Here is a 25,313-nt window from a genome sequence, read left to right on the forward strand (position 1 = left end):
CTCACACAATATACATCTCCTACAAGCTAGCTAGCTCTGCTTATCTTAGCTATGACTAACTCTTGTGTTTTAAGTAGGGCAGTCAATTTAACGCGTTAATAACGCAAAAAAAAATTAACGCCACTAATTATTTTAACGCGATTAACGTATGTGTATTTTTTGTCCTCGGCCGCCCCGTAGTTTCAGAGCGCATCGAGTTTAAAATACCATCTACAAGCTGATGCTGACAGCCCCGCTCCTGCCGCCCGCTTGTGGCAGACCACACTTCCACGCTCACCGGCAGGCACCGACTGGCTGTTGGGAGGACCGGGAGGGTGTGTGTATGTGTGGCCCGAGCGAGCGAGAGAGAGACCTTACGTGCATTGTTGTTGTTAGCATCTGGTGCTAGCTAGCTGCGCTAACGGATACAAGGAGCTGTTTAAATGAAAACATTTTGCCACAACTGCGCCGAGCACTTGACTTTATGCAGGAAGCCAGACAGTGGGACATTGTACGAAAAGTCAGCACACAGCACGGATAGTGTGCGCAACATGATTGCAGCGTCCAGGCAGCTCCCGTTCGAGCATATGCCTTGAGTTGCACATAGCTCCAACGATCCATCACACACACACACACACACACACACACACACACACACACACACACACACACACACACACACACACACACACACACACACACACACACACACACACACACACACACACACACACACACACACACACACACACACACACACACACACACACTTTGTATTGTATTATTGTATGAGAGGGGTTCCAGGTTGAAATGAGGCGAATATTTGTAATGTTCAGAGGTTGTTGTGTTTAATATTCATGAGAATATTTGTCATTGTTCAAATGATAATAAACATTAGCATAAAGCATATTTGTCCACTCATATGTTGATAAGAGTATTAAAAACTTGAAAAATATTCCTCTAAGGTACATTTAGAACAGATAAAAAATGTACGATTAATTTGCGATTAATCGCGATTAACTATGGACAATCATGCGATTAATCGCGATTAAATATTTTAATCGACTGACAGCCCTAGTTTTAAGCCATGGTGTAAAAATCCTCTCTTGTTACAGTCTGACGACCCAACCCAGTCTCACGGCATTTCGTGTTCACCAACACGATTTTTAATCTATTGATTCGTGTTCCCCAACACGATTTGCCCCTTTTTTTCGTGTTGCACAGCACGATTTTTTTTCGTGTTGCACAGAACGATTTTAAAAGCAATGTATTTCTACTGCTTGCAGCACGTCTTTTTCTCCGGTCGGGTCGAGGAAGACCTGAAGCTGTGTGGTTCATAAAAACATGTTCTTACTCAATATCAAGCCACAATTATTGCTTTTATTTTAAATCGTATAATTTCGGACTTTTGTTGCCGTCTGTGAGGAAAATAAATGGGGCTCAGAGCCTCAGAATACTGAAATCTGTATTTTTTAAATATTTGTTTCCTTCTAATTTGTTATTATTTTCAAAATAACACACTGTTATTTACTCACCAATAATACACAATTATCCTTGATTTTATTTATTGGTTTAATTCCATAATCTCGGGCTAAGGTAAGCAGCTTGGTGTGAAGAAATCAACTGTGGGAGCAATTATTAGAAAATGGAAGACATACAAGACCACTGATAATCTCCCTCGATCTGGGGCTCCACGCAAGATCTCACCCCGTGGGGTCAAAATGATCACAAGAACGGTGAGCAAAAATCCCAGAACCAGACGGGGGGACCTAGTCAATGACCTGCAGAGAGCTGGGACCAAAGTAACAAAGGCTACCATCAGTAACACACTACGCCGCCAGGGACTCAAATCCTGCAGTGCCAGACGTGTCCCCCTGCTTAAGCCAGTACATGTCCAGGCCCGTCTGAAGTTTGCTAGAGAGCATTTACATGATCCAGAAGAGGATTGGGAGAATGTCATATGGTCAGATGAAACCAAAATAGAACTTTTTGGTAAAAACTCAACTAGATGTGTTTGGAGGAAGAAGAATGCTGAGTTGCATCCAAAGAACACCATACCTACTGTGAAACATGGGGGTGGAAACATCATGCTTTGGGGCTGTTTTTCTGCAAAGGGACCAGGACGACTGATCCGTGTAAAGGAAAGAATGAATGGGGCCATGTATCGTGAGATTTTGAGTGACAACCTCCTTCCATCAGCAAGGGCATTGAAGATGAAACGTGGCTGGGTCTTTCAGCATGACAATGATCCCAAACACACCGCCCGGGCAACGAAGGAGTGGCTTCGTAAGAAGCATTTCAAGGTCCTGGAGTGGCCTAGCCAGTCTCCAGATCTCAACCCCATAGAAAATCTTTGGAGGGAGTTGAAAGTCTGTGTTGCCCAGCGACAGCCCCAAAACATCACTGCTCAGGAGGAGATCTGCATGGAGGAATGGGCCAAAATACCAGCAACAGTGTGTGAAAACCTTGTGAAGACTTACAGTACATAAAACGTTTGACCTCTGTCATTGCCAACAAAGGGTATATAACAAAGTATTAACATGAACTTTTGTTATTGACCAAATACTTATTTTCCACCATAATTTGCAAATAAATTCTTTAAAAATCAGACAATGTGATTTTCTGGATTTTTTTTCTCATTTTGTCTCTCATAGTTGAGGTATACCTAGGATGGAAATTACAGGCCTCTCATCTTTTTAAGTGGGAGAACTTGCACAATTGGTGGCTGACTAAATAGTTTTTTGCCCCACTGTATGTATTTTCCACGTTCAGAAACCCAGGTCGTCGCACGCATCTCTGCTTGTCTAGCGGACATCTCTCAGTGGATGTCTGCTCACCACCTCAAGCTCAACCTTGACAAGACTGAGCTGCTTTTTCTTCCGGGAAAAGAGTGTCCCACTCTTGACCTAACAATCAACATCGGCCCCTCTGTTGTTTCCCCGACTCAGACTGCAAGGAATCTGGGTGTGACCCTAGATAACAACCTGTCCTTCACTGCAAACATCGCTGCAACAACCCACTGCTGCAGATACACTCTTTACAACATCAGGAGGATACATCCTCTCCTGACCCAGAAAGCGATGCAGGTTCTGGTCCAGGCTCTTGTCATCTCACGCCTAGACTACTGCAACTCCCTCCTGGCTGGTCTACCTGCATGTGCCATCCGACCTCTGCAGCTCATCCAGAATGCAGCGGCTCGCCTGGTCTTCAACCTTCTTAAATTCTCCCACACCGCACCACTCCTCCGCTCTCTTCACTGGCTTCCAGTAACTGCTAGAATCCACTTCAAGACACTGGTACTTGCTTACCATGCTGCGAATGGATCTGGCCCTTCCTACATCCAGGACATGGTTAAACCGTACACCCCAGCGCGTGCACTACGCTCTGCATCAGCCAAACGGCTCGCTGCACCCGCACTACGAGGGGGACCCAAGTTCCCATCAGCAAAAACACGTGGGTTTGTTGTCCTGGCTCCAAAATTGTGGAATGAGCTCCCCATTGACATCAGCACAGCAGAAAGCTTACACATCTTTCGGCGCAGACTAAAAACTCATCTCTTTCGACTACTAGCAATAAAATGACTAACAAAGCACTTATATACTAATAAAGGACTGGCTTATCTAAAGTCATTTGAGTAGCACTTGAAATGTTTTGGCTCTATGAAACCTGATGTACTTATATGATTCTGTTTTCTTTAAGTTTGTATCTTCTTGGTCGAATGCCCTTATTGTAAGTCGCTTTGGATAAAAGCGACAGCTAAATGCAATGTAAGTAAGGGACATTATACCGCTTATTACATGGCCACATTCTCAACAAAGTAACAATATGACTCCCAATATTAATTGAAATGCTTTTATACATTTAGAAAATGTTTTTATTGATTTAAAAAATAGTACGCTATTATTCATTTAAAATGACATGCATCCGCTAAGAAAAATAGTCCGTTGTTACTGTTTGAGTGAACTAACGTAGCAACGGCAGGAACTGCTTCGATAGCGTTTTTGAGGAGCTTTTTGATTACAGATTTGAAAACATCGCTGCTTGCTTTAAAGTGGCACAATTCATTATGTCAAACCTTGGAAAGTATCTAGATATCCCTGCCCTAATGCCAAAGTAACTGCACACTGAATATGTGTTGCCGTTTGATGTCTATGTCTGGACGTTGCGTAAAAAGGAGGGTTTCTGCCCCGTTACTTCTCCGCTGTTTTTCTTGTCCCAGTTTGAAAACTGTATACACTGTGTATACAGTTAAATCGACTGAACTTCTTTCTGCAGATGTAAGCGTCCTTAACAACGGTCAGTAAGTCCTTGACAGCGAGCGGTCTGTCTGTTCTAGATTAACAACATGTCACATGTTCTGAATTGACCAATAATAATAATAACTTGAATTTATATAGCGCCTTTCATAACCTCAAGGTCGCTTTACAAAGAAACATACAAGGACAAGACATACAAAACATAAACATAAAACGGGGCAGAAATTGAAGTGTAAGTGGGGGGGGGGGGGAGTGAGTTATTGTTGGAAGGCGATGTTGAACAGATGAGTTTTAAGGGTTGATTTTAAGATGTTGAGAGAAGGGGCATTGCGGATTTCTGCTGGGAGGGAGTTCCAGAGGGTGGGGGCATCAACACTGAAGGCACGGTCCCCGAAGGTGCGGAGGCGTGAATTCGGAATGGAGAGCAGGCCGGAGTCTGAGGATCGAAGGGTGCGGGACGGGATGTATGGGTGGAGGAGATCTGTGAGGTACTGAGGGGAGAGGGCATGGAGGGATTTGTAGGTGAGGAGGAGGAGTTTGTAGGTGATGCGGGACTTGACCGGGAGCCAGTGGAGGTTGAATAGAGTGGGGGTGATGTTCTCCCAGGGCTTGGTGCGTGTGAGAACCCTGGCAGCTGAGTTCTGTATGTACTGGAGCCTGTTCAGGGTTTTGCTGGGAACCCCGGACAGGAGTCCGTTACAATAGTCCAGGCGTGAGGTAATGAAACAATGTATCAGCTTCTCAGCAACAGAGTCGGACAGTGATGGCCGGAGTCTTGAAATATTTCTGAGGTGGAAGAAGGCTGATTTTGAAACGGATTTGATGTGGTTTTGAAATGAGAGGGTTGAATCCAAGACAACACCAAGGTTGCGGACCTGAGGGGATGGGGAGATGATGGAACCGTCGATGTTGAGGAGCAGATCAGAATCGAGTATTCAACTAAGCCATGTAATAATGTAATGTAATGTCTTATACTGCAGCTGTTAGAGACTTTCTTATCATGCAAAGTTATCTTTAACATTTTCAAACATCAAATGTGTTATTCATGAAACAATTCAAACTGATACTAATATTCAAACGCATTGTTGTGCAGAGGGAAAACAGTTGCTTTAGAGTCAGATATGAATATTCATCATCTGGTGTGTTATGTAAAATGTCCCTCATTTGTCCTTCTCCTGTCATTTACTTTCTACTGTAATGTAAATCACGGTGTGTAGATATTTGCGCAGATATAGAAAGTGAAATTAAACACTGTCACTCAAGCATAAACTCTGAGCCAGACTTGTCTTGCAGAGCTTTGCAATTCACAGGTTTTTTGATCATTAAATATGCCTACATCGAGTTTTGAAGCCGTGCTGAGAGGTGGATTTGTGATTCGTGAGATGCAAGCTCAGGCTTGTTTTCGTTTTTTTTAGGAGCACTGTATAGCTGTGCCGGACAAATACACAGAGAAAAACAAGCTATGACTACATTTAACAAGAATAAATGGAGAGCCATGATCGCAAAAACAGATCAAAATGGAAATGCACACATAAATCCCACTGTTATCAGTTTGGAAAAGTACTAAGATATTCTACTAGAGTGTAAGAATAATCTGTCTAAATGTCCTGGAATCAAAATGTTACTGAAGTAAAGGTACAAAAGTATCAGCATCAAAATATACCAAAAGTAAAAGTACTTAGTCCATTTCAGAATAATATATGATATGTTTTATAATGATTGATCATTAAAGTGTTCTCAAAGCTGGTAAAGGTGCAGTTAGTTTGAATGACTTTGTATACTGCAGGGTATCTTGTGAATTTACTCCAGATGGAACTAAAGTCTGATTTAAGACTTGATTATATTTCACATCATTCATCCAAATCTGTAAAGTAAAGGTATTAAATAAATGTAGAGGAGTAAAAGTACACAATTTACCTCGGAGTTGTACTGGAGAAGAAGTAACAACAAATTAAAATACTCAAGTTAAGAACCTAAGATTAAGTACAGGACTTGAGTAAAGGCCCGGACACACCAAGCTGACACCAAAGAACTGACACAGGACCCCCGACTGTTGTGTCGCCTCGCGTCTCTGCGTCTTGGCCATGTTTTGCACTGGAACACACCGCAAAGACTTCAGCCGACGGCCAAGAAGCACGTACGAATTGTGCATGCATGAGTGGCAATAACTCTCAGGCGGCGGTAGTGTGTATTCGACATTCAAAAGAGGCAACAACCGGAAGACAGACTGCGTGATAACCGAGAGAAGAAGAACAGACTGCGTGATATAAACAAACAACAAATAGTGTGTGCGTTCCATTTTCACTCTACAGCGAGAAGCTCATGGGGCTTTCCCGAACCTGTGTCGAGAGCTGGAGTTAAATGAAATCTCAGATTTGCATTCTTAATCGTTTGGGTCCCTCACTTCCGTTTCGTTTCTCATGCACTGATTCGCTAGCTGAACAGCCAATCAGAGTGATTTATTTTGCCGACAGCCTTTGGCTGACAGCCCACCGATTCGACATGTTGAATCGGTGGGTTTTCGGCAGAAAAGGTGTCGGCACGGCTGAAAAGACATGACGGTGCGGGACACACCAATCTGAGTAGGGCGTGTCGACGCTCATCGTCGGCCTGATGCCCATCGACGGCCAAAATCGGCTTGGTGTGTCCGGGCCTTAAATCTACTAAGTTACTTTGCACCACCGTCCAGTAGTGATGGATATCTGTTACTGAACATACTGTAAAGACTGTTGAATCTTGATTCCTCTCACATGATCTCAGCAGTCGAGTCACGCTGCCTCACATTTATTTTTTGCTTACCGGCTACAGTTTTCACAATGCAGCCCCCATCCCAATAGCCAGCGGGCGTGTCATTTCTAGACACAATTTGTGACGTGGAGACAATTTAGCATGCAGCTGCGGCGCTGTGTGTTAAAGCTAACTGTCCGCCCCACCGGAGTAACAACCACCTGTCACAGTTGTCCAGGTGCCCAATGAGGAGAGGAGCATTGGTATTGTCATAGTCAGCGGGCAGAGAGGCTGGCACTGCTAATGTTTGGACATCAGGCATGTTATTAGGGGGGAGAGATAGTGAGGGGGGAAGGGGAGAAAAGGAGAGAGGGAGGAAGGTTTATAAATAACCAGCGTTGCGTAACCGCCACTGCCTCTCTGCGCCTGCCTCCCTTTCTCCTGGGCTTTGATATGCCTCCAAACACCACACACACACACACACACACACACACACACACACACACACACACACACACACACACACACACACACACACACACACACACACACACACACACACAGAGAAATCTCCGAAGTAAGTGAAGAGGATTTGAAGCAGCAGTGAAAAGAGAGGGGGAAAGTGAGGAGCAGTCTCAGTATCTGCTGTGTCAGTGTGCTAATGAATGAGCAACTATGATCCCAGTGCTGCAGTTAAACCTCTGTTCATATGTTCATGCCTGCATCACAGTGTAGTACACACACATCCTCATACACACTAAGGACAGAGGGTGTCGTATTGTCATACTGATATTCTGTACAAACTGTGAAGTCCACTGAGACAAATGTAACATTTGTGATATTGGGCTATATTAATAAACATTGATTGATTGATTGATTGATCATACACACACGCAGCAGGGGTGTAAAGTAACAAAGTATATTTACTCAAGTACTGTACTTAAGTACAATTTTGAGGTACTTTATTTTAGTATTTAAGTATGTGCTACTTTGTACTTCTACTCTAATACTTTTCAGAGCTAAATCATGTACTTTTACTCCACTTCATTTATTTAGTACACTGAAACGTTGACTTTAATTAAATGTATTATGTCAACTAATTTCACATTACTGAATTAGATTAGTTGTTACGTTAGGGTAGTATGTTTTATTCAAACTTAATATTTTTGCTTTCAACTAATCTAATACAGTTATGTGAAATCTATCGAAATAAAACATTTATTATAGTCAACGTTACGTTTTTTCCGTGTACCTTTAGTTACTTTACAGATGTGGATGAATGATGTGAAATATAATCAAGTGTTGAATCAGACTTTAGTTCCACCTGGAGTAAATCCACAAGCTACCCTGCAGTATACAAAGTCATTCAAACTAGCTGCACCTTTACCAGCTTTGAGAACACTTTCATGATCAATCATTATAAAACATATCATATATATTATTCTGAAATGGACCAATCTGCACAATGACTACTTTTACTTTTGGTACTTTAAGTACATTTTTATGCTAATACTTTTCTACTTTTACTTCAGTAACATTTTGAATGCAGGACTTTTACTTGTAACAGAGTATTCCTACACTCTGGTTCTTCTACTTTTAATTAAGTACAAGATCTGAGTACTTCTCCCACCTCTTCAGTCACCTACGATAGCTGTTTTCTCTGATGGTTATAAAAGATTAAGATCATGATACTTGTATAAGTCTTGCACAATAATCCGTCCTTGCAGAGTACACAGTGGCTGTCTGGTTACACCATCTTTAGCGCTCAGTAACAAGGAAAAAGTGTTTTGGAAGACGGCAGCAAATGCCAAATTTGAAGGCTGCCAAATCCACTCTGTGAGCAGCATCGTGTTCCTTTTTACCCTCTTGTTTTTGTTTTAACTTTGCACACAAGGATGTGGAAAAATGACTAAGAGCACACTTTAGACAGAAAGCAGCCCAAATGAAGGTTTTTCACTGCATGGTGCTACAGACCATAATGATCTACAGACAAAGACGTAATTGCTGGTTACTGATGGGTTTTCCGACACTTAGCATCTGTGTGAAGCACTGTCATTACCAGGATAAACAAATAAAGGATGCCACAAACACACATGAGATCACTGCAGCTTAAGGTACAGAAAGAGGTTGAAAAACACAAGAATATATGTAATATAAAGGTTATTTTTTAAATTATGTTTATTTATAAATGAAGAAGTTGTAATTGCATTCATTTTTTATGCTTTCCATAATAATGTCAGTATAAATAAAAAAGCCACATGTGGCATCGTAATACACTTGCCAATTTTATATTTAAAGAATACTCAAATAATCTATTATAAAATCTCTAATCAATAGATTTCTCGATAACACTTTAAGACGATAACATATTAAGGTACACAAATTAACCATCAACTAGTTGTTAATTAACATGCATATTAGCAAGATAATTTAATGCCTTATTCTACATGACCATATTCTTCAAGTAATAAGCCATTAGTTGAGAGTTTTTCCTCAATAACCCTCTAATTAGTGCTTATTTGTTGCAAGTAAGGAAGTTGTTGTACATGAGTTTTGGTCTTAATATGATCTATTCTTATGTAGCAAGACATGAAACTATAAGTGTTAATTGTGTCTACATAACTCAAAATTAGGTATGTATATCTAAGAACATGTTCCCTATTTTAAAGTGAAGTCTTGTTCATAACCAAGAACAGATAGTTGGAATGCTGTATCAGCATTCCAACTAAATTAGTAGCAGTCTACTCATGAATGTCTACTGCTGCTATTCAGTTCACTTTCTCCTACTTCCTGTACCCGGTTTCCTGTCTAACCTTCAGTACACATTTTACAAAAATATAAATGTGCAAATATGAAACATACAGGTCAATATCACCTTGCTATTGGTAGCTGAACTGTCAATACCCCAAAACATATTCTTAGATTGAAATACCTATTTTTTTGTTATTTAGACACAATGAACACTTATAGTTTCATGTCTTGTTACATAAGAATAGATCATATTTGTTAAGTGTTATTATGGGAGAATTACTCTTCTTGTGGTACTACTGCCTTATTAGGCCCATATTGAGCAGAGCATATTAAGACCCAAACTCATGTACAACAACTTTCTTACTTGCAATAAATAAGCACTAATTAGAGGGTTATTGAGGAAATACTCTCAACTAATGGCTTATTACTTGTAGAATATGGTCATGTAGAATAAGGCATTAATAAGTGTTTTATAATGACTAATAAAGAGCCAATATACTGCTAATATGCATGTTAATTAACAACTAGTTGATGGTGAATTTGTGTACCTTAATATAAAGTGTTACCCATTTCTCTTAGGAAAGTGTGCAGTCCTGTATTTATGTTTTTTAATGACAAAACATAACTTTAAACTCAATAAACTGTGTTTTATTTCTGCTACATTGAGCACTCTCTTTAACGGACATCTCTTACTGTGATAATCAGTTATTTTTTAAGTGAATTTTCTGTAAATTAAACAAGTTCAATGATTTGTTCCTCCTTTTTTATTACCAGAAATGGCAGAGTAGTTGATGGGCTCTTCTCAGTCCTGAGTCGTGTCTGTTCTTCCTCACAATTGTTGCCTTAGAGGCATAGCGGGGACAAAAAGTCTCTAAAAATCAAATCATTCTCTTCTACTGCTTGTAAAGCTTAAATGCTTTGAGTGCATTATAAAAAGTAAAGTGATCTAATCAACCTCGAGCTATAAAAAGTGAGGAGAGAAATTGGAAATCACCCACTTATTGAGACGTATATAAAACCGGCACATGTTCACAAACACAAGCATTGTTTTTTTTATCCATTTGCCAAGCTTGAGCAGTGTTGTAAAGTACATTATAAAGTGTGTGTGTGCAACAAGGTATGAACTTAATGTATGCAATGGAAATGATGACTGATTAAGATAACGATTATAGTATACACCATGCCCACACACACACACACACACACACACACCTTTTCATTCTCCTGTATGTATAGTGCTGTCTCTGATTACTCACACCCGGTAGGTGTTGTACTATTGTATTATTCATGCTCTCACCAAAGGGTCCATGCACTTCACAGAGAATCAATGTGTCTCACTCCCGTGGGCTCTTATTTTTTTAAACACACACACACACACACACACACACACACACACACACACACACACACACACACCACACACACACACACACACACACACACACACACACACACACACACATATGCACCCAGAGTAGGTGTCTACAAATCTGTTAGATTCATGGTTTTCACACGAGGCAGAGGCATTTCCATTCTCCACCCACTTATATTGAGTGGTGTTTTTCTGGAACTACATCTAACCGAGCCTGGCCTCTGTCACATTATTTTTGCAGAAAATGCCTAGGTAAGGGGATTTCATATTTCAAACTTCATCTGTCTTCTCTACAACCTATAAATCCAGCAAGCAGGCCCATACATTTTGGAGAACGTTTAAATATGGCTCAGTGGAAAACCAAGACTGTGAATAAGTCTTGTGTTTGATGTTTTCTTGGGTTGTGCACAATCCGTGTTAGCATCCGATCCACTGGGACAAATGTGTTTATACAGAGTGACAATGTTAGCAACAATGAGCCTCTCAGTGTTTCTCTGCTCTAAGAGCCAGCTTCAGATAAACCACAAGCTAAATTAAAACGTCAAGTAAAATAGTAAAAGTCCTGCATTCAAAATGTTACTCATGTAAAAAAACAAAAGTATTGGCATGTAAATATACTCAAAAGTAAAAATACTCGCTATGCAGAGCAGCCGATTTCAGAATCATATATATTATATGTTGTCATTATAGATATGTATTAATGTGTTTATCAAGCTTGTAAAGGAACTCATTTTAATTATTTTATCTACTGATGGGTAGCATGTGCATTTATTGATCGTATTTCTTATCATTAATCCATATCTGCAAAGTAACTAAAGGTACTACGTTAATGTAGTGATGTAAAAGTACACGATTTACGTCTGAATTGTACTGGGGTAGAAGTACAAAGTTACCTCAAATGGAAGTACTGAAGTAAAGTACAAGTACTTCAGAATTGTACAAGATTACATGTATTTGTAGTGCGTTGAAGGATGCCTTCAGTGTCTGGAATAACGTATTATCTGTCTCTTCTCCTGTCTTTTTAAATCCTATTTTGTTTTTCTAACTGGCCTCACTGATTATTTTCAACACCCTATCTTCCTGTTTCTCTCTGTCATTCCTCCATGTTTGTGTCCTCTGTTATTAAATGCTCCTCTTTCTTTCCACCAACAGTCAGCGCTACTGCATGTGTAACCCCGACGTGGTGCAGCAGTTTCACAACCCGGACACCATCTTCATCCTGGCCTTCGCCATCATCCTGCTCAACACGGACATGTACAGTCCAAACATCAAGCCCGACCGCAAGATGATGCTGGAGGACTTCATACGCAACCTACGAGGTGAGTGACTCAGCAGTTTTGTGTAGAGTTACATTCAAGGGAATTAGGAGTCATTAATTAGTGGATATAATCAGCTCAAGTGATGTAGGTTAGTTTGTAGGTAATTCAGTGTCATTTGAGAATTATAAACTGGATGCTTTGGAGCTAAACAAGGATCAGGCCTATAATCTGTGGCTGAATGAAAAACATATTTCTCACTGACTTGCCAGTTTTAATATTGGTATTCATCCAACCCTGACATTGAAACTCCTCTATATGTAGGAGAAAAATCATGTAATTAACCAGGATCAGTAACAGGACAGACAGTAATCATAAGGAAGTCTACAGCCATGCTAAGATGCTAACTGTGGCAAAGCTAACATGCTGATATTTAGCAGAAGTCTTGTTCTAGTGGTCTAGTTTTGTGCAATAGTGCTCATACTGACTAAACCAAAGGTACGGTGGTTTATAAATGATGGACAAATAGGGTTTATTTTGTTCTAGCTAGTGGGTTGTTGATATAAAAATGCCAATATCATACCACCAAAATCTATAATGAGTCACAGGAAGTAAGCAGGAAGATTGGAAGATCCAAGAAAGTTTATTTATAATATATGGATTTCAATTTCAATTTACTCTGGCACAAGATGCCAAAAATGGCACCAATGGAATTGCCTGACTGCAGAGTTACGGGAACAACATGGTAAGAAATCATATCTACTCAATCTCCAAACAGACAGATGAATCATTTAAATTGAATCAGTGTCCAACAGTGTTTGGATCTTTATTCAATCAAAATGCCCTGCATAAGTTCAGGTAATAAAAATAAGGTTACATTTTATTGCACTCACAACTCATAGCGCTACGACAGAAGGCACCTGTAATTTTTGTCTCTCGCATGCAGACAGATGCTCATTCTGTAGTTCTGCTCTCCCTCTGCACAATCACTCAGGGAACACTGAGGTCGATGCAGAACAACTTTAATAGATTCATCCAGACTGTTCCCCACAATTAAATTAAGTTGGAAAATCGATTTCAGCATCTTATGCAAATAAAAATATGCCACTCTCTCCCGGCTTCTCTATTTGTCTTCTGCTCTGTTTATTATGTTTTCTCTGTCTCTTCCTCCATTCTCTTATCGTGTTTGGTTCTCCGTCAGAATATCATTTGTTCTGTTTATTCATCTGTCTTCCCTTGTTTATATTCCGTCCGTTTCTCTCTCCTCGTTCACTCATGCCTCTCATACACACTGACAGAAGAATAACTCAATTAGCTAATTGACTGAGGTGAAATGCAATTATGCGCTAGAAACCAATAGTAATGAAGAACCACAGAAAATTCATTATCTCAATTAAAACAGAATGCCAGTGACAAAGCTGTTTCCAAATGGGGAAATATAATGTAAACCAGCTCCCACCATGAATCAATCATAGAACAATGGCATTTCTAATGTCTCATTTACTGAGAGGATGGGCTCGGATTTACACAGAGAGTTTGGATAGAAACACAAGTAGACAGGGAAAGAGAAGAGGCAAATAAAACAGGCTTTCCTTTTGTCCTGCTAGTGGCTCTGTATACTGCTTTTAGCTTAATGCTAATTTTGGCACAATGCTAACCTGTTTAGTAACACAGTATTTTGCTTATTTGCACTAAACACAAAGTACAAAAACTGACTCAAAACTGTGTCAAAATCCAAATAAATGAACAATTTACATTTTTGACCTGTTGATGTATTTTCTGGGCTTTGAACACCCAAGTGTCATCTAGTTCTAACACTCACACATAAACAATCTATTTTTAATGTTGGTGTTGTCTGTCCCTTTAAGGAATCACCAAGCATACTAGAACATGGTGTTAGGGGGTGTATATACATCTAGAGATCTAAATCAAAGTCACTAGTTGTAGGGTTTATAATCTGGGGACCATGAATGCCCAACCAACTGAAAAAAGGCAGCGAAGTGATAAGGAGTGTGATGAAAGCATTTTAAAAGGGGAGACACTCTGCAAAGAAATTGTAACTTATTTATCTGACACTTTACACACATCTCCCCCAGGACATGTCCTCCACTCCCCCTGACTCCATAATGTGTAGTGATGTCTCCGCGGTGTCCCAGGGTGCCTCACTGTCACCGCCATCACTTGTGGCTCCTTCATTTTCTCCAACCCATCCTGCCCCATTGAAATCGCAGCATGGTACAGCTGAGAGCGTATAATGGGGGGCAACCTTTCAGCCTGATGGCATGCAGCTCTACTTGCGTCCAAATGCCAGCGCTGTGTTCCAGACAGAACATCTTCTATGGGTGTTACCCTTTCCCTTGCCAATTAACCTCCTCTCACATCGCCTTCTGTCATTATTTAATGAAGACAGTGAAAGACAGAAAGCCAAAGACTGACAGACAAGATAACAGAGAGCTCTCACTTGCACTGAGGAATTTATTACATTGTCTGCGAGTTAAATACTGACAGATTTTTCACGCAAGATTTATTTTGCCTCATGCAAACCTGTCAGTAAAATATATCTACTGTCATGTATAAACATGTTGTCTCTTTTTATATCAGGGACACAAACCCTGCTGTATGTAAGCAAGAGTAAACACTATATGGCTCCTCTACCATTGGTCGAATCAGAATCAGAATTCCTTTATTTGTCCCACAACGGGGACATTTACGGTGTTACAACAGCAGAAGACACACACACACAACACACAGATATAGTGCAAATAAAGTAAAGGAATACACGTACATATTAGAAGTTATTAATACAACATCCCAATAAGTAAAAACAAATAACAGCTAAGTACACCATGGTAAAACAAGTAGCAATTTAAGTGACCATATACAATTATAAGAGTAGCTGGTACTGTTTACAGAAAAATAAAGCGTAAATTGGATATATTGCACATGAGTGTGTAATGCAAAACGTTTTATATGTACAGATACGACACACTCCATATTCCTTCTGATGCAACCACCCTGAGATGTGTGTATAGTTGTGTGTAACCGGCCTCTTCCCATCATAGGTGTTGATGACGGAGCAGATATCCCCAGAGACATGGTGGTGGGAATCTATGAAAGAATACAACAGAGGGAGTTACGCTCCAACGAAGACCACGTCACCTACGTCTCCAAGGTGGAGCAGTCCATCGTGGGAATGAAAACGGTAAGGACACATTCTCAATGTCTGGGCAGACAGTCGACTATTCATCATCCAGCAGGAAAAAGCAACATGATCATTCAGAGTTTTGTTGGTTGCCACCTGAATGCAAGTCCAATATGAACTCACTTTGAAAAGATTCATTATCAAAGCTGCAAAATGCTCTGCTATGTTCCTCAGCTAGTCACTAACTTTGTCTTTCTGCAATCTGGTGCTTATCAGATGGAGTTCATTTGGTTTATAATAGCTTATTGACTTGTGGCAATTCGTGTAATGTAATGAAGTACATGTACTCAAGTACTGTACTTCCAACTCCACTAGATTTTGGTAGCCACGAAAAATGTGGATTATAAGATTATAAAAAATATTAATAAAAACTCATACATAAACTATGATATATAGTTATAGGTGAATATAGCCAGTAGTAGTAGTACATACAGTAATTAAATATCCTTTGAGTATAATGCCAATACTTTTGTACTTCTAAGTAAGATTTAGTTTGCAGGACTTTTACTTTTAACTGAGTATTCTTACACTGTAGTATTGCTACTTTTACCTCAGTAAAATATCTGAGTACTTCTTCTACCTCTGCTTATGACTATTGTTTTAACTCATCCTGTGAATATGTTTATAGAGATGTTTGTGTTTCGGCCGTAGTAAGTCTGAGACGGATGTTTAGCTTTATAATTGACTGCTTACTCTGATTCATGTGGGAATGTGCTCTGAGTGCCAACTGATAACACTGAAAGGATTTTTTTAAATGATTAAACAGTTCAGGGAATTATTTTTTTGAATCTTATCAAATCCATTTCAATCAGTTATTCATGGCATATAGGTCCAGGGTAAAAGTTGGTGATTTGTTTCCCATACACTGGGAATTGACCACATCACATCCACTATACAAAAGCCAATATGGAAAATTATTAACATTTTGAAAATACACTGAGTTTATTTCATTGTCTGGAACCTCTCTTCATTTATTTTACTTAGGTACCAGTTTACAATAGCCTTTATAAAATGAGCCTTTAAGATGATGTCGGTGATGGATGAATAGCCATAGGATTACAGAGGGAGTGTCATAGCCAAACATTGATGGATTGGTGTGACTGGAAGGGACTATTCCTGTCCATCAGAGCTGTCTGTTATAAAAACACTTCTTCCTTAAAAAGGCTATCACATCAGTTGTATGAGGATGTTTTTTTTTTGCTTGGTGTAAATACTCTTCTTAAATTATTAATCGTTGGGAAATGATTTGCAACGATTAACAATTGTAGAACCAATTTCTATGTAGTCATTCATTAATTGTTAATCGTATGAGTAAACTGTCCTGGCTCACCGTTTCTAAATAATCCCATTAGAACAAGACCGTGTTCACTCTAGATGCACGAGGCATTTCCAGCTAATGATGTCTCTACATGTTTCTGACATTAGGGTAATGAGAAACCAGGCTGGCTGTGAGTGTGTAGACCCTGCAGATATGAGAGATAAGAGAGGCTGTGTGTGTACTCACTGCACTGTAAATAGTCCACAGGGATCAGAGAGAATAAAGATTTAACATGCACTGAGAGAGAGCTGAACAGAGGCTGAGGATAGTTATTTTATTTTCATGAAGAGCTGTTTGGATTCCTGCAGTGATCCAACACAGAGACAAGCACAGAGACGGAGCGTGTAAGAGGCGAGGACATGATTAGATCAGTCTCCGCCATTTTTGTAGTGTAATCTGCTGTTTCAATAGACCTCCACCTTCTATAATCTGATTCAGCCTTAAATCTAGAGCTCGACAACAACAAAAACAACAAAATGTAGCTTGACCTTGCTTTAGAGGACTTCTAGTGTTACTGGAAGAAGCTAAAGCAAGCATCACAAAGACTGTAGTTATACATTTAATGTTCTAATATTATACGTATGATTGCTCACATCTTAGCTAGATAATATAAAAAGGGTGAGATGCAAAAAATGTAGAAAATGATCAGAAATAATCAACCTGCATATATTCACATTTTCTTCACAATCTGGCATAACCTTGAAACAGCACTTGTGTTTCTGCAATTCATGTTTTAAGACTCCTAGGTCAGTTTTCAATGTCATTAATATTTCTCAGTTAAGTGTGCTTAATCAGTTTTTATCTGACACTTCAGTCCCAGCTTTAAACTCAGTGAATAATGTGCAGTACTATTTAAAGTCTTCCTGTTTCACTTCAACACTCTCTACCCAGTTCCTCTGAGGGGAATGTGTCTCTTTCAGCCTCTATGTCTTCATATTTTCTTCAATGACTGTAAAGCCTCTCAGAGTGAGTGAAGCTTTAAACGCCTGTCCCTCTCTCTGCAGGTTCTCTCTGTCCCTCACAGAAGACTGGTGTGCTGCAGTCGACTGTTTGAGGTGACTGATGTCAACAAGGCCCAGAAACAGGCGGCGCACCAGAGAGAAGTCTTCCTCTTCAATGATCTCATTGTGGTAAGTTAACAAGGAAAGATTCATAGTAAAAATCCATATTTGTCATACTGTTTATGTTGCTCCCAGTTGTTCTTTAGCTGCCTCTAAAGTGGTTGTTTCTGCTGCTCAGTGGATCTTAAAGCCTCTTATTTTGTTGTGACAGCTGCAATGCACCATCACCTCCTTTCACTGAGGGCTCCCTCTCTTCCTTTATTTTTCATAACTCGGGTCTCTCTGGACCTTACTTTTTTATTTTGTATTAATACAAGTTCCTTGACAGTGAGTCGCACACAACATGGAACAGATAGAAAAAGCAAAAAGTACAATATAATGTCCAATTACATGTTTACAATATGTTCACTTTACTATACCTTCTTTTTAAAATTATTCTAATTTCTCAGAGTGCATACAAAAGTAAAAAGTATTTACTAACAACATAATACATTATAATAAAACGAATAATGACAATAAAGACAAATAAAATATATTAAGACGACAAGGAGAAAAGGAAAGGAAAGGAGAAAGGAAGTAAAGACTTGTATTATTTACTAAATAACTGGCGATTACTTTGCTAAATAAATGTCAATCTTGAGTAGTTTCGCTGTTATTATTTCCATATGGTTTACAGCCATAATCTTTGCCCACAGTCTTTGGGGCCATTGGTCCAAGGTAGGGACATCATTTTATGGGCTATAAATACATTTGTCTTTTCCCATTTTAAACCCTTGAAGAAACTACAGTTTTGTAGCGCATTAATATGGGAAGATCTGTCCCCAACAGAGCAGCTTTAAGGGCCAGTTATAAAGTTATGCTTCACAATTAAGATAAGTTGTTCACTTGATCATGTCGATTGGAGCATTATCAAAGGTTTAATGATGGGTATAATTAACATTGAACTCACTCCAAAAAACACAGCCTGGGTAAAAAAACATGGCTACTCTACTTCTCTCTTTCCTGCTAAAGCATCAAAAGTCATTGGTAGCTGCTGGGAAAAGAGGTTAGAAGGCCGATTCTGAAGTAGAAGGTGAAAAAGCAGAAGAGTCTTCCAGTCCAGAGGGGAATTCTGTTCATTTAGCACTCAAAGTTAGCGGTGCGATACTTTCAGTTTTTTCTCCGGACATCTTTGAAAGCAGGGCAGGAATTGTCTTTGAAAGTTTTTACTGGGAAATTAAAGTGATGAGGAGTTTTTTCTTTGAATTTGGCCCCTGTTCTAGCAGCTTAGATATGTCAAGAAGTGTTTGAAGTGCCGATGTGATGTATTAGTTTAAAACAGCTCGCTTGGCAGATTATGCCCCTCACAATTGCGCTGAAAAACATTGCCCCTCATCTTTCTCTACCCGAAGGTCATTCAATAAGCACAATAATATCTCTAATACATCCTGAAATGAGGTTGACAATGTGTTGTTTTTCACAGAGCACAATCAGAAACTGGTAGTGAACATTAATATTGACTTTCTGTTCTTTCAATATATTTTAAATGATCAAACGGAGTGTTTCTATCAGAGCTATTTTTCTTATATGGAAATCTCAATGATAATCAAAAAGACATTTGTTTTTTGAGCTGCTCTCCTGTCTCTCACCGTTATTATTACTTTCTGATTATGTGCAGATCTTGAAGCTTTGTCCAAAGAAGAAGAGTTCTGCAGCCTACACCTTCTGCAAAGCAATGGGCCTGCTTGGCATGCAGTTTCATCTGTTTGAGAATGAATGTAAGTCACAAAGTCTTGCCTGCAGACAGCTGCCCATGAAAAACATAAAACCTATAAGACCCAATGCTGGGGGTCACAGGAAAGGTATCGTGAAGTGAGCAAGGGATAAAGGAGTTATGACCATATTTCAAAAGGGATATTATCCCTTTATTTTATATTCATGATAATATAAATGCATTATTATAGAACTGGTCGGTCCTATAGAAATGTGTCACATTAATATTGCCTTTGCACTATCTCCAAAAGAAGAATACAATTACTTTTTAAAACATTTCCCTAGATGTAAATGTTTTAAAAAGAAAAACTAGCTAATATCTTGTAGACAATTCTTGAAATGTCTCTTCTTATTCTTTTCTCAACGATCCCACATCGCTGCCAGACTACCCTCATGGCATCACCATCCTCTCACCTTTTGGCTCGGACAAGAAGCAGGTCCTTAACTTCTGTGCCCAAAGTGCAGAGGAGCTGCTTAAGTTCATAGAAGATCTGAAGGAATCAATCGCGGAGGTGTCGGAGATGGAGCAGATACGCATCGAGTGTAAGTGTCTTTAAATGGTTTTCCACTTTATGATACCATTAAGACTGGAGGCTGCCAAACACAGAGAGAACGTGATGGGTACATGTGACATAAAGAAGGTTCATATCATTCTTGGATTGATCCTAATTCTCTGTATGAGTCTTGTTGCTGCATGCATGTTCATTATACTTGTGCAAGCTTGTGTCTACCAAGTATTTGGTTCCTCTTTGGCAATGAACAATGCACCCAGCATCATCTTTTGACCAAATAATAATCTCACATCTTGGAAAATGGCTGACTACAGTGAATGATTACACTCTGTGTGGGAAATGTTAAATGTAGTCTATAGTACACATGGGTCAGAAGCCATTCCTTTGTTTTGTATTATTTGTTAGCGTGCAGTTGCAGGCTGACTTTTGCATTTAGTTTCCTTTGGTGCACTGCAGCTCTAACAGACGGCAGCAGGCAGTACACTGGAGGTGAACGGAGGCCAGTGTTCCTGGAAGCTGCCAGGCATCTCAGTTGTTTGCACATATGAAATTCTCCAGACAATACGACATGCACGTACTTAGACCCACATGAAAAAGCAGAGTATTCAGAGCCCGGCTCCTGCCAGTGGGCCTCAAAGAGAGCATCCCTGCTGGGACATGACGCAACTGCATTCCCCTTCAGAGAGAGGAAGGGCCAGCAACATACGGGGGGGGGGGGGCAGATGGTGACAGACAGAAGTTATTTCTTCCAGTACAGTGGAGCGAGGAGAGACAGCTACTGTGCACAAACACAAACTAACGCACACAAATAAGAAGTCAAGTTGAGAACTATTTGTTAAAAGATATATAAAAACCAAAACAGCACAACATTTTCCTCAAGAAATAATATAAAAAACGTTTTAAACAAGAAGGATTTCTGGCAGTTCTGTCGTCCTCTAAGGGTTTTGAATTGTCGGCACATTAGCAAACATGCCTGTGGATGTTTGGGCTTCCCTTTGTGAGACAGGAAGGAAACGGTTTCTTATTATTATTAATACAAGGTGCATTTTCCCTCTATCTGGATCTTCATAATTATCAACATCTGTTTATGATTATTTTAAGTCAGCCCTACATCTACTCTAAACAACAACAAAAAAGGCCATTCTATGTCAAATTAGGGGGACAAACTTATGAAATGTGATAATTATAGGTACGTTACAAATATCAATAAAAGTCCTGCACCATTTAACAAACTTTGATCAATTTCCCCTATAATTCGTGACAAAATACATTAAAGCTTCATTGAACCCTCTGTTACATGAAGCTTTAATAAACGACCAAACAGGTCACTCCCTGTTTAGTTTGTCACATTTTTGCCACACTTGCACCACAACGAAATGAAGGACATTGTGTGTGGCACTCTAAATGTGGCTCCTGGCAGTTTTGCAGTAAAACATTTGAATTCATGGAGGTGTCAGAGACAAAACAACATTTAGTCATCATGATTGGAAATGACATGCAATTACCATCAAGTGTGAAGTGTAATTAGAAAGATTGCGTTTGGAGATTAGAGGCGAGAGTGGGAGGGGAAGGCAATGAGAGCGTGTGTTCGGCATTTGAAATAAAGTAGAGCTATGTCGGTTAATATTCTGACGCCTACACCTTCTACCTGTCTGTCTGTATAGCTCCTCTTTCTGCCATAGTGATTATGTGATCATCATGTTTGTGTTGTGTTCTCTGCAGGGGAGCTGGAGAAGCAGCAGGGGGCCAAGGCACACTCAGTGAAGAACAATGGCACCCAGCTAGAACTGCGTGGCAAACAGGGCTCCCCATCAGGTGTGTAAGTGAGTGTGTGTGCACCTTTTTAATTCCATAACACACTGCGGAGACCTCGCCCTCAATTGCATTCATTTTCCCAATGTTGCAACAAAGTTTAACCACCGCTGTTTTCATGAATTCATTCATTGGAAAAATATATTTTATACCAGGGCTGTCAAACTCATTTCAGTTCAGGTGCAACATACAGTCACATTTGATCTCAAGTGGGCCAGACCAGGAAAATCCTAGCATAATAACCAATAAATACTCCAAATGGTTCCTTTTGGTTTAGTTAAAAAAAGTTAATTCGGAAAATGTTCACATTTAATTAACTATATTTTTACACTTGATTATGAGCAGCCTGACATTTCTTTAAAAAAAACAAGTGCAATTTCAACAATTGAATGCCTCAGTTGATCTTTTACACACAGTAAAAAGGCCAAGGCATAACCGGTGTCTGGACCTGAACAATATATAAATGTACTTTATGATCATAACAACTTGTCAAGATCTAGAAATAATTTTACATTCATTTACACATCTATGTAGTAATCCTGACCACCAAGGTTAAGTTATCCTGCGTTGTGCATTTATTAACAAAATACTTATGTTATGTTAAAAATTAAGTTAATTTCTTTGTCATTTTTACACTTTTCAAAGTCAGCTGGCTGGATTGGAGGGTGTATGTTTAGAACCCCTGTTTTATACCTTACATTTGAGGTGGAGTGATAATAAAGGGTCCTGTTTTCGTGCTCTTGAAAACATCTTAGGACTCAGTCAAAATAAATGACAGTTTAACACAGACATTTCGGTGCCACTTTCGTCTCTTTTCCCTCCATCTTTCCCCTCTGTCCAGGAAACCAGGAGATGGATGACCGAAGTGGACACAATGCAGTAGAGGTAAGTGCTTAGTGATGTGTCCCATGTCACTGAAGGTAAGTCAGTGCAGAGGGTCATTGCCAAGGCAGGATGAGATAGGATGAAACCCCAGGAGTAGTCATCTCTCTATAGGGCTAGAGGCATCAATCAATCAATGTTTATTTATATAGCCCAATATCACAAATGTTACATTTGTCTTAGTGGACTTCACAGTTTGTACAGAATATCAGTATGACAATACGACACCCTCTGTCCTTAGTGGTGAAGAGAGGCTGAGAGAATGAGTGATGCAGGGTAAAGCTGCGGGCATGGGAGGTAACCCGACCGAATGTTAGATAAAAGTACTTCCTTGACGTACAGAAATGAAAGATGGTTGGTTTGGGGGGATCTAATAAAAGTCTCACAGTCAGGTTCTACCCACTAAAATGCATCACACTCAGCAGCTTAAATATTATCTTTAAGCCTAAAAAGTATTGCTTGTAATTAGTTTCAAAAGCTTAGAAATAAATTGTGACTCCTTTAGGGCATTTAAAGAAAAAAAGAGAAAGCAGCCATTACTGAAAAAAAACTGTGTGTGTGTGTGTGTGTGTGTGTGTGTGTGTGTGTGTGTGTGTGTGTGTGTGTGTGTGTGTGTGTGTGTGTGTGTGTGTGTGTGTGTGTGTGTGTGTGTGTGTGTGTGTGTGTGTGTGTGTGTGTGTGTGTGTGTGCAGCCAAATGCAGCACTGAGGCATTAATTAACACAGTAACATGCAGGCGGAAAGATTTAGCGCTCCTTTGACCCGGAAACGTCACCTCCTCACCCCTCTGTGAGATCTCAGTGAAAACATCTCATGCGAACTTTTTGTGCAAGCAACTACAGTACCCATGGGGCTTTGCAATTTCCATCCTAGTGGCATCAGATGACCTTTTCCTCTGCTTTTCTATTAGAGGGCTGGAGCGAAAAGATAAATACACCCGGTCAATTTGACAACTGTGGCTGTTTAATTCTCACTGGTATGTTAGGGTGTTAATCTTTACTCAGGTGCTGGTTAAAAGTAAGTAAATAAATATACATCACACCTAAATGCTTCATAGCTCTTTCTTTTCTGTAGAGTGACAATAAAAACAGAGCAAACATGCACTTAGCTGCGCAAGAGACATTTAAAAAACGTTCAGAAGTCTTCATGGTTGTCTGAGCTACCTTCTCCAGCCGTCTTCCCCTCAACCATGCAGTCTGCAGTAAATGTCAGTGACTGGGAGCCGTTAGCTGTCCAAACACATTTATCTTAGAAAGCAGGAGGGTCACACAGAGGATACTGCTTAAACCGGCCCCATAGATATAAGTGGCCAAATCGGGATCTTCAGAAACATCAATATCCTTATCTGAATGTGTTTAACCAACACTATTATTCCTCTCCTTGTTCGGATAGGAGACGGAAGTGGGCGTGGTTTGTACTGGAAGTCACTTTAAAAGGGGAAGAGTTTCATTCCCTACACTGAAAAAACTGAAACGTTGACTTTAATTAAATGTATTATGTCAACAGATTACACATAACTGTATTAGGTTAGTTGGAAGCAATCATATTAAGTATTAAATATTAGATTCAACTTAATATTATTGCTTTCATAACCTAATACAGTTATATGTAATCTGTCAACATTATACATTTTCAAAGTCAAAGTTTCAGTTTTTTCAGGGTACAATCATTTTCATTGGCAATGCAATTTGTATACCTCGAAAGCATTTAATTGTAGCCTTTTTATTTGTCCCTCTCTCACTTTAACTACGTTTTATTAAACCCATCAAGAACCCTTAAATAAGGACAAAACCATAATGCAAAAAACGACTTGGTTCATTTAGAAAATCAATTAAAAACGTTTAACCTAATGTGAACGTGTCAATCATGATGTAGTTTCTCACCAAAATGGCGACTGTTTGAATAAGGTCAACGGTAGTTCACCATGCTATATAATAGACTTTTAATGTTGGTTATCTGAGGTAAGAAAAGCTGCTCCCATTTTCTTACAAGAGCTGATATAACTCTTGTGAAAGAACCTCATTATCATTTGCTCCTATTCAATCTGCCAACCACTATTTCTTCTTGACGACTTGGCACATACTTGTGAGAACAGCGTCAATGAGCCTTTAAGCACTTTAGATATAAGGACTTAGCTGACTTTCTGGTGCCTTTCAATAGTTTGATTTCTGAGTATAAAGATTGTTTTTCCCCAGATGACCAAAGGAATTTCAATGCTGGCTATACGATGTCCTTCACTTTAATCACAATTGAAAGAATATTTTCAGTCTGAAATTAAGAATATGTAATCTAAAAAATAAATTCAGCACGTAACATAACATTGTGTTTTCGTATAGACTAATAAGAGTTAAATATTTGTATTTCTATTACTGCAGAAGTGCTGGTAGTTCAAAGCGGAGCTAGCTGTAGCCAAGCTTATAGGTATACTTCTTAA

The 25,313-nt window shown here is 39.5% G+C and overlaps 2 protein-coding genes across 7 annotated transcripts in view; one reads left to right on the top strand and one right to left on the bottom strand.

Moving 5' to 3' along the window:
- Window positions 1-25,313, top strand: part of LOC117547952 (IQ motif and SEC7 domain-containing protein 3-like) — a 115,077-nt gene that overhangs the window by 86,121 nt on the left and 3,643 nt on the right. The window contains 7 exon segments of the mRNA XM_034218874.1: window positions 12,238-12,404; window positions 15,404-15,543; window positions 17,866-17,991; window positions 19,580-19,679; window positions 20,059-20,217; window positions 21,909-22,001; window positions 22,840-22,883. Of these exon segments, the coding sequence (XP_034074765.1) occupies window positions 12,238-12,404; window positions 15,404-15,543; window positions 17,866-17,991; window positions 19,580-19,679; window positions 20,059-20,217; window positions 21,909-22,001; window positions 22,840-22,883 (829 nt within the window).
- The window catches only part of LOC117547953 (sodium- and chloride-dependent GABA transporter 1-like), a 43,883-nt gene continuing 33,543 nt past the window's right edge, over window positions 14,974-25,313 (bottom strand). For 3 of the 6 annotated variants that reach the window (XM_034218880.1, XM_034218878.1, XM_034218879.1), the window contains exon 14: window positions 14,976-15,449. In XM_034218880.1, the coding sequence (XP_034074771.1) occupies window positions 15,177-15,449 (273 nt within the window). In that variant the 3' untranslated portion in view covers window positions 14,976-15,176. Of the gene's footprint in view, window positions 15,450-25,313 lie in introns of all 6 variants that reach the window. The other 3 variants (XM_034218881.1, XM_034218875.1, XM_034218877.1) reach the window with 3 other exon arrangements.

This window comes from Gymnodraco acuticeps, unplaced genomic scaffold (assembly GCF_902827175.1).
Source record: "Gymnodraco acuticeps unplaced genomic scaffold, fGymAcu1.1, whole genome shotgun sequence".
Lineage (NCBI taxonomy): Eukaryota > Metazoa > Chordata > Actinopteri > Perciformes > Bathydraconidae > Gymnodraco > Gymnodraco acuticeps.